Source organism: Struthio camelus, chromosome 2 (assembly GCF_040807025.1).
Source record: "Struthio camelus isolate bStrCam1 chromosome 2, bStrCam1.hap1, whole genome shotgun sequence".
Taxonomy (NCBI): domain Eukaryota; kingdom Metazoa; phylum Chordata; class Aves; order Struthioniformes; family Struthionidae; genus Struthio; species Struthio camelus.
Window position 1 is genome coordinate 20,511,217 of NC_090943.1, and position 16,513 is coordinate 20,527,729.

The 16,513-nt window shown below is 38.1% G+C and overlaps 1 protein-coding gene across 6 annotated transcripts in view; it reads left to right on the forward strand.

Moving 5' to 3' along the window:
• The window catches only part of ARHGAP21 (Rho GTPase activating protein 21), a 125,372-nt gene that overhangs the window by 81,027 nt on the left and 27,832 nt on the right, over window positions 1-16,513 (forward strand). For 3 of the 6 annotated variants that reach the window (XM_068934559.1, XM_068934562.1, XM_009673630.2), the window contains 2 exons: window positions 8,022-8,051; window positions 9,529-11,479. In XM_068934559.1, coding sequence (XP_068790660.1) covers window positions 8,022-8,051; window positions 9,529-11,479 — 1,981 coding nt within the window. The remainder of the gene's footprint in view (window positions 1-8,021; window positions 8,052-9,528; window positions 11,480-16,513) is intronic. The other 3 variants (XM_068934564.1, XM_068934563.1, XM_068934561.1) reach the window with 1 other exon arrangement.

Sequence of the window (16,513 nt, forward strand, 5' to 3'; positions counted from 1 at the left end):
GCTTTTGCCATTGAAGCTGTGCTATTTAACTTGTTATTAGAGTACCTTAAGGAATTCTGTTGTTTCTTCTTTGCTCTCAGTGTCACTAAATTCTACTGTAAATATCTTCAGATGACATCAAAGTCATTGTAAACCATTGATATTAAGAACAGGTATGCTGTGAAAAATAAATAAAGCTCAAAGCACTAGTGGATGATTATAGTATGAGCTAATGAAAGGTTTATCTCGCACAATGAGGAAAAAATAGTTTCATTACATTCAGAAACAGTGCTGGTTATGGTAAGTATTATAGTACTTAGCAGTCTACTCTTAGTGTAGTAATGACTGATTGCTAGGTTAACTACATAAAGAACACAATTGCTCATTTCTCTCCTTAGCTTACTATTTACAAATCTTCAGTTTAGTCTTCAGAATACCCATCTATGTCTGTGAACCTTTAGGTATACTGAATTTCCTGAAAATAGGGCTTTAAAAAATCCATTCATCAATTGCAGCAATGAAGTGTTCTAATCCATATGTCATCACTCTCTGTGGCATGTGTGCGCTCCTTACTTGAAAGTGAATTACATGTGAAATCATTAGTGAAATCAATGTCAAAGTGATGTTCATTCACTGAAGAGATCTTGGAAATGTCCTTTTTGGGGGGAGAGGGGTTATTTAAAAGCATCTTTTTCCAAATTGTGACAAAACCTTGGTGTCTTGAAAATAATGAATGGTTGTTTTTTTCATATTCCTCCCAAACCTCAGATTAATATAATTAAAATACTCCATTTTGATAATTTCAAACCATTTCATTTAAATTTTGATCATGTAAACTATTAGTAAGTTTAAATTATCATTCCAAAGTGGAGTAATTATATTTTGAATTGTGTTTTTCTTGTTTTAGAGCATCAGTGAAGGATAACTTGCAAGTGGGAACACTTTACTCAAAAAAAAAATTTTTTTAATGCATATTTTTCTGTGAACTCTTTTGAATTTCAAGGACTTTTAAAGAAAACTTGTTGAGAGCTCAGAAAAGAACCATCCTATGTTGGAAATTCTGGAATTTCAGTAGAAGGCTGCTTATCTAAACAAAGAGCTTACTGATGGACTAAAATAAAAATAAATAAATAAATAGAATTTTAAAAAAAGAAAGAGCATACCAGAAAGGGAAGCAAGGATAAACAGCAACAGAAAAGTATAAAAGCATTGCAGGGGGATCTGAGGGCAAAGCCCAGCTGGGGCTCAAACTAGCCAGGGACATAAAGGGCAAAAAGGAAGCATTTTGCAGATAATGCTAGTTGCAAAAGGAGGTTCAGGGAAAACGGTAGGTGCGGTGATTGGGGATGTCATCTTTGTCTTTTTGCTCCTGTCCACAGGCAAAGCCTATTCCCAGACTGCTTGTACTAATATATTTTGGAAAAGAAAGGTAGCTAACAGAAGGAGAGAGACTAGTTAGAGAAGCTTGATGTATTTAAACCCATGGGGCTGATGGGACTCACCTGAGTGCTGAAGGAGATTGGTAGTATGATTGTGAGGTTGTTGTCTGTGATGTTTTATGGTAATCAGGGGAGGAACCTGACAGCTGAAGAAAGGCTGACATAATGCATAGCTTTAGGAGATGAGAGGAGGGAACTATAGACTGGTCAGACTTGACTCACTCCCTGAAAAGATTGTGGAGCAAGTCTGTTTTGAATCCATTTCCAAGAACGTTAAAGGGTAAGAAGGAAATGAGAACATCCAGCACAGATTTCCAGAGAGTAAAAGTTGCTTAACCAACCCAGTTGCCATCAATGATGGCCTAACTGGCTATCCAGGATGACATCCAGGATAATGTCAATATCTTTGATCTGGATGATGACTGAGCATGTTGGTGGATGACATAGAAGGTGTAGCTGACAGGATGGAGGGCAAAGGCCAGCAGATACCTTATGGCGTTAAATACAGAAAAGTACAAACTTTGTACATCAGGAAGAATAACCCTATGGATCGTACAGGTTGTGAACAGCTGGCTGAATAACAGTCGTGCTGAAAAGGAGCTGGGGATTATAATGGGCACCTTGTTGAACGTGAATTTCCACATTACTTTACTTTTGGCTCAAAGTGTTTCCAAATTTCAACCCAAATCTCTAACCTAGAGTTTGATTAATGACGTTTGCAAACTGAATGAAGATCGTCTTTAGTCTGCATGTAGCTTCCAAAATTGTGCCTACTACTCTTAAGCTTTCAGGCAACTTTGGAATGAAAAAAAGTAAAGGAAAGAGGACAAAGAGCGCTAGCTTTTTAACCACAGAATTCAGAATATCTGTTAAAATCTTCACATTGGTTCATCTAGCTTTTAAACATTTATTCTGTGTGTTTTTATAAATGTTTAAGGTAGGGGAAGCATGCCTGGGTGACAGAGATGAATGACAAGAACACTGGAAATGAGGAGGGGGGGAAGAGCAAATGCTTTTCCATTGGGGGAGAGGCTGAAGGCAAGGAGAATACTGGAGAATACTGGAGATAACAGAGACAGTTATGGAGCTAGAGAAGTAGTAGGTATGGTAAGAGGGAAAGAGCAAAGAAGATGTTTAAAAATAGGAATGTATTAATTAGGATTGGGAAAGGAAACAGGAAAACTTTCTTTTAAGAGAAACGGCACCTATAGCTTATAATTTATGAATTTTAATTGCACGAAAAAAGGTTTAAGTACAATGGCAATGAACAGGCAGTAGGGATTCAATTATAATTTACTAAAAATTTTAGAAGTTTTTCAACTTGGTGTCTATCCCAGAAGGCTTTTCCTAAGTGTATCAATAAATAAAAATATTATAAGCAGATAGGGTATTTTAATCTGGAATTTCTCCCTATCTCTTAAAAATAAGAGTTGTAATCTCTTAGCCCATAAACTCCAACAGCAAGCTGTAGTTTCAGAGTGGTCTAGGATAGAAAACTATGATTGCATGTAGAAATAGATTTTACGAAGGCAATGGACGATAGAGGGGATACTAGATTTTATATGATTTGGTTAGGAGCCCCTCAAGGTGTGGGACTTCATATGTACATGGTAGAGAATTGTATTTAGCATTTATTTTGAGGCAAAAGAGGTTTTCCTATATTCATTTATTTTTGTTGAGCATGTTGTGTGTAGCTGTTTACATATCCATAACATGTTTCATTATGAAGCTATGACTGAGTTATTGCTTGATAGGATTGTTGCTACCTCTTTACTGTACCCTTGGCAAAATGCAATGCTCATACAGTTTAAAGTAGCTATTTCACATAAACTGTGTTGCTTGAGAGACAGATCTTTGGCTCTTCTAATAGGCTCTGTGATGCTAAAGCTTGGCATTGGTATCATCTTTGTTAGCTGGGAGAACAACAAACTGATTTTAAAATAAATTTGGAAGTAGTCAAAAGAACAAAGCTAGAGGTCCCTGTGGCAGCTCTGGCCTGTATCTGTGATTGAGTATGGATGTTCCTGAGACCACTGGCTGAGAGGAAGAGGCTAAGCTAAGCGTGGAACATCCTAAAGGTGAATTTTTACTGCTCGTCTGCTCCCCTTTTCAAAGAAAAGTTGCCCTGACTTTGCCTTCTGGCAGAAGCCCTATTACAACAATCACTTTCATCCTTGGGCATGTCAAGGTGGTAGCTAGAAAGTAAATCTTCTCTGTCCCTGAGTCAGTTTTGTTCACATATCTTTTAACAGGCTTCTTTCACAGTAATTTACAGTTGGCTGGAAAGCCTACCAAAATTCACTAGGCAGCAAATGCTGAACTGATGATTGAAAAACATAAAATAGTCAGAGGTTGAGTATCCAGCATGGTGTATCAGAGAATATTCAGAAATACCCTAGGTGAAATATTTGCTTTATTAAGATAAAGGCTCAAATTACCTCTTTGCTTTGGCCTGCCACTGCCTAATGAGCACATGCCCGTTGTCCTGCCAAATGGTATGTCGTAATTTGGGACCAGGCAAGGAATATATTGCCTTTTGCACAATTTGAAGGGCAGCTGGGAACGCTGTTGGGTGGGAGAGGGAAAACAGGACTGGAGATATTGTTGAGGGCAGGACTACATTTTTTGGGAGGAGATATATTGATGGAGGGTTGAGTGAAAAGAAGGAAAAGGCATAGGAAGTGGTGGGTAAAAACCATAGAAAGTGATGATTTATTACTTTTGTAGAGTATGGAACAAACTGTTTTACTTCTGAAAAATGGGAAATAATGAAAAGGACAGAAACTCAGCCATGTGTTGGCATTTTCTGTGCTTAAAACAAAGCTTTTTGAACTAATTCTGTTTTATGTACTAAAGATACAAAATGTGTGCATTTTGTATGCATGCAAAACTATGTCAGTTGAGACAAATTGTTTGGAAAAGACTGTTCTCACGTAGCTTGTCATTCTGTTATATAAGATGAAAATTTAAAGCTCTTTTAATATGCCTTTTAAACAGTAGAGGTTGGGAGCACAGCGGAGATGATTTTTGATCAAGCAGGAGCAGAATGTGGACAGCTAGAAAACAAATACCATTTGTCACTTAGCTTGCCAAAAAGACCTGAGGGAAGAAGGGCTTAAAAGGCTATACTGGTAGCCTTTACCTTTAAAGAAAAAGCTAGATGGAGTGCAAGGGTGCCTGAATTTAAAATTTAAGAGTAGGCTGTGATACCTGTTTATTGCCGAAAGGCGCGCACAGAGTTTCTCTCTTGCTCTGGATTTCAGCTGTCTCACAACTGATGGCAGTCTGTGGTTACCAAGTGTCTTTGGAATAGCAGTCTTTTTGTGTCTCTTCCTTTATGGTTTTGTTAAAAGAAAGCTTGTAGTAGGCATGCAGCCATTTTGAGACAATACAGATTTCTGTGCTATGCTCTCCTCAGTGTTTGAAGTTTGACAGATCCATGTACAATTTCTGCGGCATTCTCAACCTTTTTGAGGGAAACTTAACGTCTTGTATTAGTAGCACTGACTTCATACAAACAGGAAGGCACATTTAGGTTTGCTACAAATAGTTCCTTTTCTCAAGTATGTTTAATGGGATTGTTGTTGTTTGCAGCCTTCTGTATAACAGTTTCACTGCTAAAAATAATTGTTCAAACTGTGACATTTCAGTCATACAAAAGCTCTCTGTGCTACACAGCAAGCACTGATGTAAGTGCATGGGAATTGCTGGGCCGCCTGCAGGTCAGCTTGAATCAGTAGACTTAGTGGTGTCCAAAATGTATATGTTAGGGTGTCTTAATATGCAGGATTTTTGGATCGGATTTGAGATATATGGCAATTTGCTTGTTTAGGATTCATTCCTTGTGAATGTAAGAAAGAAAATAGCTTACAAGTTGTTGAATTGTAGGTGTCAAGCACTTAAAAATATCACTCGTTAAAAATAGTAGCTTCAATGTCTTACCGAAATTGTAGCCGGCTTATACTTGAGCTGTATTATTAACATTCTTGCCAGAGCAAACTATAATTGAAAAATATTTCCTCTTAAGATCCCTGAAACACTTTTCTGATGTTCTGCTCCCCTGTCCATGGTCCCATATCCATGCTATATGTGAAGATGTTAGGACTGGAGAAGAGAAGAATTTAAGTTAACAGTAAAGAAACATAATCTTAAGCAGAATTGATGGGGGGGAGAAGGAAGAGTGCTCCAAGTTCAGTCTTATGGATGCATTAGCCTCTTACTCATTATAACACTTACCTTCAATTTTGCAAGTAATTCTGTTGAAATCAGAGTGATTATTGTGATTACTCATCCATTCATAAGGAAGTATATGCCTACATGCTATCATGGTTTTGACTAATGGGTGTAGGAATTTGTTGGCTCAAGCTCTTAAGAGTATAGGGTTTTACCATGATTGTTACTAAGAACAGGAGTCCTTGTATGTGGGCTGTTGTTATTCCAACATCAACTAGCATAAAATCAAGTGGAAAGTAATGACTGTGAGCAAAAACCTTCTGCTTTAATGGGTTAATAAAATGTCTCCTAGAATATTTTATTTGCTTAGAATATTTTATTTTGCATATCATGTGGCACAAATGTATTACCTTATCAGTGAGAACGCAAACGTGCTGTAATGATTGTACAAACTCACAGTAAGAAATTCATTCTTAGCCACAGGAGTTTGCAAACTCGGTGCAGAGAGAAAGTGAGAGCAAGATGGGGGAGAAATTGAACCCTGTAACTGAGAGCAACAGGAGCCTAACTGGTTTGGATTTTTTAAAGTCAGAAGGCTTTTTTCAATTTTTAAGGCTTTTCAAATACTTTATTAAATTTAAGTCATACCCTAACGGCTCGTTTTATGAGTGTATGCTCTAATGCAATTACTTAGACACAAAAGTAGTATTTTCACATGCTAAATCATTAAGAGGAGCTAAAGGGAGAAGAGAATAATACTCAAACTGTTGTTGAACTGTAGTTGGAAAATATGCTAATTATCTAAATTTTATATGAATGTTGATAAGTGTGTTGATATGCTTTACACTTGTTAATCAGTAAACCTCATCTAAAAATTTAACCATCCCCTTCTGGTTAAAGCACTTCAAATATTTCCATATAAAAAGGGTGATACTACACATCCATCCACCTTGACATGATTGGAACAGTAATGAAATCTGGTACTTTTTTTATAATTTGAAATATTTCTCTGTAGGCCCATAATCAGGATTATGAAAGCTATTTTTTCTGTTCTTGTACGGGAATGTCATACCTCTTATTTATAAACTTTTCCTTTCTTAGAAGAAAGATCAGTTTTCTTTTAATGATTACTTGGGAAGTGGATATAATGAGATTGAAAGAGGAGGTAGTTTCTGACCATCCAAACTTGTTTCTAATACCTTTATCTTTCTCTGAATTGGCAGTCTCTTTGACCAGATGATATATAGCTGTGATCATGAAAATACACTCTTTATTTGGGGAGGAGGAAGGAAAGCCTAATTGGTCTTATTTTAGACCCTAGTAGAATGTTGTCTTCTGCAGGTGTTTTAATATCTGCAATTTGTTTTGTCAAGACCTAAAAATTGATTTTTAGACTCATTTGTAGTCATAAGCAATGATCAAATCATGCCAGTTTTGGAATTCAGCCTTTTTGCTGTCAAAATCAATGAAGCATTGTCTGTTGTGAGCATGTTTTAGGAAAACGCAAACTCAGTGTATTTTATATTGGTGTTACAGAAATTATTAACGTGTGCCTGTCAGTGGGGTTTGGAACTATTTCATCAGCTTTATAATGTAATGTGTTTTTTTTGTTTGTTTGTTTGTTTTGTTTTCCCCTGATTTGGAGGGGGGTTGTTTTGTTTTCCATGCTTGTACTCTCTTGCTCCACCTGCTTTCTGGGCCTCTAGCTTCTTTCTTTCTTTTTTTTTTCTTTTTTATTCCTATTATAACCTGTCAGGATTTTCAATGGCCAGTTATTCAAAGATCTAAAAATATTTATTTTTTAGTGGTGGGAGGAAAATACAAATTAATATGCTACATATAGTAGGAACATGGCTTGATTTTTACTATGAGGGGAAGAAAAAAAATCAAAATCACAGAAGTAGGCTGTTTCTGCAGCATCATTCCTCTAGTTTCCGACATACATTATGAAAGCAGCTGCAGTCAGCTGACAGCTTGTGGTCGTGTTCAGATATATGTGGGGAAGGGGTGTGCTGTTTTAAATGCATAATAAAGCCCTTGTTTCGTCACCAGGAAGCAGGGATGGTAGCAGCCCAGGGGAAATGAGAGACAGTAATGTTGCTGTAGCGGAAGGGAAGTCTCGTTACACAGAACCGGAGCTCTCTGCAGGCAGCTGTAGAGATGCACCAAGGCAAAATGGCACAAATGTGTTTTGTTTTCTGTAAGGGTAGAGGATAAATGCAAGGAGCAGATAAAAGCCTGAGACAGACATGCTTACAAGGAGGATGAAGTTATTTTTTATGCTCTACTGCCCTTTACCTCTGTTGGTACCTTCCAGTGAAATCAGTGTAGTTGTATTTTTAGCTTACTGTATCCAACATCAATATGACAACTTAATTCTGTCTTTACATCTGTAAGCGGATTTTACTATGTTTTCCTGTTTTCTGCCAGCTGCAGGTTGCAAAGGATGTCACAGCACTGGTAAGAAACGTACAGTAGCCATTTCTCTGATTTTTTGTAAGGCGTGTTTTCCTCAAGTGATTTGTGAGAAGCAAGAATATAAAATGGCAAGTTTGTTGGAGATGAGCTAGATAGTGTGAGCTGAATTCTCTTCATAATGCTAATGTCTTAATTTGTGGTTTGTGCCTGTGTTACTTGGTCAGCTTTCCTGCAGTTTGCTTTAGTATTTTTGCACTTTGCTAATGCTCAATATAACATTTATTGCAGCAGATGCCTCGCCCTCCTCTGTACTTTGCTCTGTGTTAATTTTATGGCTGCACTTGGGCTTTTGTAACCTGTCTAGTATTAAGACAGGGCATGTTGATATTCTGGAATTGACCGTGTTGTGTTTTGCACAGGAAATGCTGTAATATGATACCACATCTAAACATGTGAAAACCCTGAGAAATCTTTTTAATCTTCTGTTGCACTGGCAGGCTCCGCAGTGTCAGCCCTTTATTTCATTATGTTTAAACTGATCGAAGTCATGCTAAAGTTTCTAAATGATAAGGATATTGTTTAAGTAATTTGTATATTTGTCCTTTTTTTGTACATTCTGTTAATTTCACAATGATATCAAACGTTGCTTCATGCTAAAAGGAGGCTACTGAAATGTAGTAAATGTAATATAGCCCTTTTTTTTTTTTTCTTGTAAGAGTCAGGCTCTTAAACACAGAGATAGATGCAGCTAAGCATACTAAGGAAATGAATTTAAAATTTTAGTTTGTGTTCTAATAGTGTGTAGACAGTAGTAGATATGTATGAATTTTCACACTGTATTTTGAAGTTAAAAATGATGCATATTATTCATATTTTTGCAGTAATGTTAGTAGTGTGCCGTTTACTGGCTGTCTCCTGTAAAAAATGTAAGATTACTTAAAGGGTGTTGGCTCACAACAAAGATGTTACTGCTGTAATTTATTCATTTTATGTTTAGGAACAGTAGCTTTTATGTAGAAGGCAACTTAGAGGAGTGTTTGTATATTTGTATATACTTTTTGTGTGCTCTACATTAGATTAATAGAGAATTTTCTAGTGCTGGTTAATTTTACTATGCAGCGTTTTAACCTGTCAATGGCTGTGAAACTCTGGGAAGGATATTTGAAACATTGTGATTGAAGAAAACTAAGGGGGAAAAATTACTACATTTTGTACTCGCAGATTTTGGGAAACCTGCCTACAGTGCTCTACTTACAGTATTTCCTAGAGTTGCTCATCAGTTCAGCTTTTAATTTTTCAGAGAGGGGAATGTATGTATGAATTTGCTTGTTCTGTTTTGGCTTACTAAGGGGAGGGAATGCTGTATTTAAGTTTGAAACTATCCTTTTAGCTAAAATAATACACAGTACGAATTTCATGTTCGTTTCCTCTTTTGAAGCCTTATCGTGCAAGCACTTAGATGGAGAACTTCTCCATCTCCCTCTTGTTACTTAACGTTCATTTAATCTTCTTTCTGCAGGCATATTCCCAAGATGCCTACCTGAAAGGCAATGAAGCTTACAGTGGTAATGCCCACAACATACCTGAACCACCACCAATATGTTATCCACGCCTGACGTCCACAGCTTCTGTTATGGCACAAGCTAGTGACAAGTTATCTTCTGACTTCTCTTTGGGGAAACAGCAAGTCACCAGACCAGTACGGGCATTGACACAGCCAGAGAGGGCCTACAGAATGGAAATACAAGTGCCTCCATCACCAACAGACATTGCAAAATCAAATACAGCTGTGTGTGTTTGCAATGAAACTGTACGGACTGTTATTGTGCCTTCTGAGAAGGCTGTAGATCTGCCATCTTGTAGAAATAATCATGCTGGTCCATCACACAGGACAGAGGAAGTGAGATATGGCTTAAAAGATCAAACTACTCTAAAAGCATGGACCACATCACCATCCTCCTCAGTATCCACTTCCATTGTACTTCCGCAGACTCCAATAACAAGGCCAGTTGATCCAACTGGAACAATAAGTAAACCTTCAAATTATGTAGTATGTTCAGAAGGAATCCCAAGCACTAGACCTCCTGCTCAAGGCACTGACTCACCGTCTGTTTCTACTAATCATTATAGTTCTCCAACTTCCCACCAACATATAGACTGGAAGACCTACAAAACCTACAAAGAGTACATTGACAATAGGCGCATGCACATGTATGGTTCCCGAACAATCCAGGAAAGGTTAGATAGTTTACGAGCAGCCTCTCAGAATACAACTGATTATAATCAGGTGGTGCCAAATCGCACTGCTTCCCAGGTACGGCGCAGAAGCACCTCTCATGACAGGGTTCCTCAGTCTGTTCAGATCCGGCAGCGGAGTGTATCCCAGGAAAGACTTGAAGATCCTGTGTTGATGAAAGAGTGGCCACGAAGTGCTTCACAGGATACATTAACTTCACCTTCGATTAATGCTAGGAATCACAGGGCTCAGTCATGGGATTACCTCAGCAAACAGGGTGAAACGCTGGAAAGTTTTCGTTCTGAGAATTTGATTGCAGATACAAATGGAGATAGGAGAAAGACTTATAAGTGGACAGGATTTACTGAACAAGATGACCGGCGAGGTATTTATGAGAGATCTAGACAACATGCATTTCATATGTCCCTTCGAGGCCAAAATTTTCCTATGGCTCCGAGCGCTTATATTTCAGACAACAGGAGAGTAGGTAGTAGAGCTTCTCTCTCCACTTCTCATTTTCAAAAAGTTCCACCAGATATAAAAATGTTACAGCCTTCTCGAGATTTGCAGTCTCCTGGGGGAGTTTCAAAGCCTACAGCTCTTTCACAAGAGAGAACGTCTCTCACAACAGCTAGAAGTTTTAAAAGTAGCTCTTTGAAGAGCACTGCTTCCTATGCAGCAAAACCATCATTTCCCCTTAACCAGAGCCTGGATGTTCTTGCCAGCAAAGACCAAAGAACAGTAAATCACTTGCATCAAAGTAATCTGTTAAATCAACAGCCAAGGATCCGAGCAGAAGGTTCCCCAGACCGCAAAACAGAAACTGGCAAAAGCATCCAACCCCTCTCCTTGTCTGCAGCTTCTGCCAAACTTGTTCAGCAAACAAGTGAGAGTTCAGCTACCTCTGACAACGTAGATACTTCCATCAGACAAAAGATCCACGATTTTGAAAGGGAAGGTGTCCAAGAGCCTGAACTTCTGCAGCCGGGCATTCAGGAAAATGACAAAGACACAGTTGTTATGCGGGATAAATCACCTTCTGGCCACCAAACTCCACAGCCTTTGAGACACCAGTCCTACATTCTTGCTGTAAATGACCAAGAGGCTGCTTCAGACACTACCTGTTGGCTACCTAATGATGCTCGGAGAGAAGTCCACATAAAAAGAATTGAAGAAAGGAAAGCATCAGGTTCCAGCCCACCTGGCGATTCCTTGGCTTCCATTCCATTTATTGGTGAGTTAAACCAATTGTTCCAGTATACATCAAATACTTATTTGCCATCTTCATTTGAATAGGGAGAGCGTTACTCCAGGTAGCTGATTACTGTTCCTGCAAATGTGAGGGTGGGGGATGGGGGTTCCTTTATTAGTTCTTATATAGAATAATATTAGGTTAGTAAAAAAGTAGAGATATTTTTCAGAGGAGGAAAAGGTTCTGCTTTGTTGGGAGTGCTGAAGTATCAATGTAAAAAGATCTACAGTTATTTAATATTTTTCTAGAATTTTCCTTGAACCGTAGAAAAGTCTTAATTATGTAATTGCATCTGGTTATCATTCCACATAATGCTCTGATGTTATTTATATGGACAATTAGTATTTAAATAGTTTATAGCGCCTTTCAAAATACTTTTGACTTTTATAGTGTGCAGCATTCGTAATCCAGTAAAGAGAATATGCATGTACATCCACATAATGATGATTTGTGGGAAAAAAGTTGATTTTAAGAGAGCTGAATAGATAAGGTCAAAGTGTTCTGTGACAGGTATGGGGTGCAGGAAAGCTGTTTCAGGTTAAAGTAGAGCAATAAAATGAAGTGAATCTGCAAATAGAGAAGAAGGTGTGGATAAGAATTGAGGGATTTGTGGAAGCACAACGTGGGAAGGTGCAAAGATTCATCTGTCGGTGCTGTGACATAAAAGGGGATGGAACCACATGGAGCTTAAAGGATGAGGACTGAGCACTTTGAAATTAACTTGGAGGAAAAGAGGAAACCCGTGGAGGGATTTTAAGTAGTAACAAGAAAAGATCATAGAGCCATTTGGGGTGTATGAGGAGGTGGAGTCATCTGGAGCAGAGAGTATTTCAGTGACCAGGGTGAGTTTTTATTCTACTTAAGTAGTCAGTGTCTGTGTCTTTACCCCACACCCCCTTCCCTGCCTTGTGGTTGTTTTTTTGTTTATTTTTGTTTGTTTGTTTCCAGTTGTGCCTGGTTTAATCCTTTGGAATCTAGATTTCTGCAGACGATTTTCCCCACATTGTTGCTTGGCTCTGACTGTCTTTTACAATTTAGCATAGCAAGTATTTATCAACTGGCACACTTGTGTTGTGGCTCTGCAGCAATATTTTTTCCCCCGGTATTATCTATAGTATCTGCTATTAGATTAAGGCAGGTTTATTACAATACCTAACTGAAAATAGTAAAGGAGTTTTGTGTGCATTGGAGGATAGAAACAAGATAAAATACTCCATTGCACAAGATAAAATACTCTGTTCTTTTGACTTAAGTTTTAACAAGACTGCTTTCCTAGTGAACTGGTGCATGGGTTTTCTTTTTGAATGGTAGGTATACAGGTTTTTTTGATGACTGGATATGGCAGTATCTGGTAATTCTGGATTCTTCTGCCAACCCCATATATCTTTCTTCAGTATTACTTTAAGTCTGTAAGATGTGTAGCCAGTCTTTGCACAGATTCTTTTAATCAAACACCTTAATGCTGATTTAAGCATATTGTTGAGGTTCTGTGTGGTTTTGTACTAACACTTAATGTATTCCTTGAGTGCTTGCTGGGAGTTTTCTAATTCCATGCAGTTTAAAAGTTATGCCATAAAAGTCAAATCAAGCCACGTTCTGATAGGACATTGTGTTGAAAGGGTTGGGTTTGATTTAAATAAAGATTTGCCATGAACTCTTGTTCATGTGGCTTGCTTCCAGATTTAGAGAAGTATGATCATTAAAGTTCAAAGAAGCCTTAAACATGGCAACTGTATTCCATTTCGGTCATGGCTGAGCAGTTCAGAAGAAACAAAAACATAACTCTCCATTTTAGTTTTTAGCATAATACCCCATGTTGTGATAGTGTGACTTGTTATGAGCTCCTTAACTTCTTGGACTGAAACCTCCTGAATACTCCAGAAATACTAAAAAGTACTGCTCTTTGAGTGTGAGCACAGTCTTGAGCCAGTGCAGTACTTGTCTCCCTAAGCAAGGGATTCTTGTGCTGCTGCAGATGCTGTGAAAAAAATAGAGCCCAGCTCCAGCACATTTAAGATGAAATAATCCTTTCTGAATAAGGAACAGTATTAAATGCTATTAAGGCTGGGTTTGTTAGGAAGCTAGAATTGATATGCATGATTCTAACTTGCTTGTTCCACTATCATTATGCCTAGTTACAGCTTCATCTGCTGGAAACCTTCCTTAATCAGGCAGATGAAATCCTAGATCTACTTTGAAACTCAGTTGAAGGCTTTTAAACTCTTGAAGGAAAATCACTTGGGTTTTCTATTCTTTCTGCCTGGGGTTGAGAAGAGTGTTGATTTTGAATATAGAGATACCTTCCTGTTGGCAACCTCCTTGCTTCTGTTAGGTGTATATGAGCCCAAGTATTTTCAATGATACTCAGTTTTACTGAGTATTTGTCGTTTCATAAATGTATCTGCTGAACTTGTATGTACAGTAGATCTTTAGAGGAGCTTATAAATGTAAATTTGGGGAGAAAAATATCTTCTGAGGCTACATATTGCCACATTAAATAGTTTGTGCTCTGTTTGTTTTTGTTATCACTTTCTGCTCCTTAGATGTGGCCAGATTATGGTTTGGGAGGAATTCAACCAGAAATAGTTGGCTTCTGCATAAGTATTTTGCAAATATCCTGCTCTTGTGTATTACCCAAGAACAGGATGAGTTTAGAGCATCTCTTTTTAAGTACCATAATGCCTTTCACCACAAGCAGAAATCTGAGTAGACTTTCCATCAAGTTTATTTGTGGCAGTGTCTTGCTGCAATTATGATAATATGCTGAAGAATGCTTTTTTTACTATAATCCTTTCACAAAATGGTGTTTCAAAGCAAGGAGATTAAATCTTGCTTTGCATTTGCTAATAGAAATGAGAGATCTGTTAAGAAAAGAGATAGTAGGTAGAGGTAATATCTTTTATAAGAGGAAAAAAATATGGTCAAAAAAATTAGACAAGATATTGTGTGCTCAAGTTCTTCAGTTAAGTACAGGTTCCTGGGGAATGAGAAAGCAACTGGTTTTATGGAAAAGCATATCGTGGTACTGCATGCTTCATTACTTTCAATGTGTTACTAAATGCAGACCATTTTGTTTACCTTTGAAAGCTGCTGTTTCTATTTCAGGTCCAAGGAAGGGCTCTGTTCCTGACATGCTGCCTTTTGTTTCAAACTATACCATTCAGTCTAATGAAAGGTCCTTCCTGTTGCGCACAAGCTGTCTTACCTGTTCTCTACCTACACTAGTATATATACTACTTCTATAGATGATAATTTAAGCAATTGTCATGTTTAATGTACATCTTTAAGACCCATAATTTGTAAAATTTGCCTGTTAGAAAACAGCAAATAATACATTTCTAATATGCTAGTTTTAGATGTAACAACCTGGATTTGGTGGAAGTTAGACTGCTACTTAACGTTTTTGTAACTGAAGAGGAAAGAAGGTTGATTCAGAATGCAGATATTGTTGAGTGTGCTGCATATCTGAGATTTACAGTTAGCTTGAAACTATTTTTTACACCATTTTTTGCAGATTAGAAAACCATAAACAGGATGATTCAGCTCCCAGATTTGGTTACTTAGCTTAGAATGAACTAGCCATACAAACAAAATGGAGAAACTAATTCAATACTTAAACTCATTCCAGTATGTTTAGCAGTTTAGTGCTTTGGCCTATTACTGTGAATATTCTTTCCAGCATAGGTTTTAGTGTGGGTTATTACATGAAAATCAGTTTTCAATGGATGTGTTTAGAATACTTAAGCTAAATAAACATCATCTTGAAGTTTAAAAATATTTTTCACCTCAAAAGAAGCTTATGGTTATTCTACTGCTGAGTTTTTCTGTTAGACATACAGTAGCATTAAATAAGTACTAATAGACTTTTTCCTCAGTGGTGTGACCCCATTTTTGAAAATGTGTAACATATCCTTACCCTAGAAAATGAGGTCACTTTATTCCACTATTAATTTGTGAATAACTAAGAGAAAATTAGCCAGATAAAAATATTTGACCAGACTGTAATAAGACCGAAGTACAGTAAGAAGTCAGACAAATGCCCTCTCTCTGACACTGACCAAAATTGGATACCTAAGGAAAGGTGCAAGAAGGACAAGTATGTATAATGCTTCATGCAAGTACTTTCCGTCCTCCAGCTATTTGCGCCTTGCGTTAGCTCAGCCAAACGTGGTTTGTGTATGCTCCATAAGAGTTTCACAGTTTTATCTGCATATTTCCTTTAGAGCTTTTTCTCTTTGTTACTGTTGTTGTTGTTTTGAACCTTCCTCCTACTGGCTTAATTTCTGATACAAGTGCTGTGTTGTAAGAGTGACCAGTGTGCCACTATGATTGATTCACGTTTTCCATGCTGCTCATGGTTTTAATATCTCTGTCTCATCTACCCTTAGAGCAGGCAAATAACTGTGGTGATTTACGTGCCAGTCATTATGTGCCAGCCAATGAGGAGAGATGTGCTGCTAGTCCTTGTACTACAAACAAAGAAGGTCTGGTTGGAGACTTGAAGGTTGGGGGCAGCCTTGGCTGCAGTGACCATGAGATGGTGGAGTTCAGGATCCTGCAAGTAGGAAGGAGGGCTGTAAGTAAGATTCCAATCCTGGACTTCAGGAGAGCTAACTTTGGCCTCTTCAGGAATCTACGTGGAGGAATCTCATGGGGTAGGGCCCTAGAAGGAAGGGGGGGTCCAGGAGAGCTGGTTAGTATTCAAGTTTCACTTCTTCCAGCTCAGGATTGGTGCATCCCTGTGAGTAAGAAGTCCAGCAAAGTGGGCAGGAGACCTGCATGGATGAGCAAGGAACTCCTGGCAAAACTCCAGCAGAAGAAGGAAGTACACAGAATGTGGAAAAGGGGACAGGCCACTTGGGAGGAATACAGAGTCTGCAGGGATGCGACAAGGAAGGCTAAGGCCCAGTTGGAATTAAATCTGGCAAGGGATGTCAAGGACAACAAGAAGGGCTTCTTCAAATACATCAAGAGCAAAAGGAAGACTAGGGAAAACGTGGGCCCGCTGCTGAATGG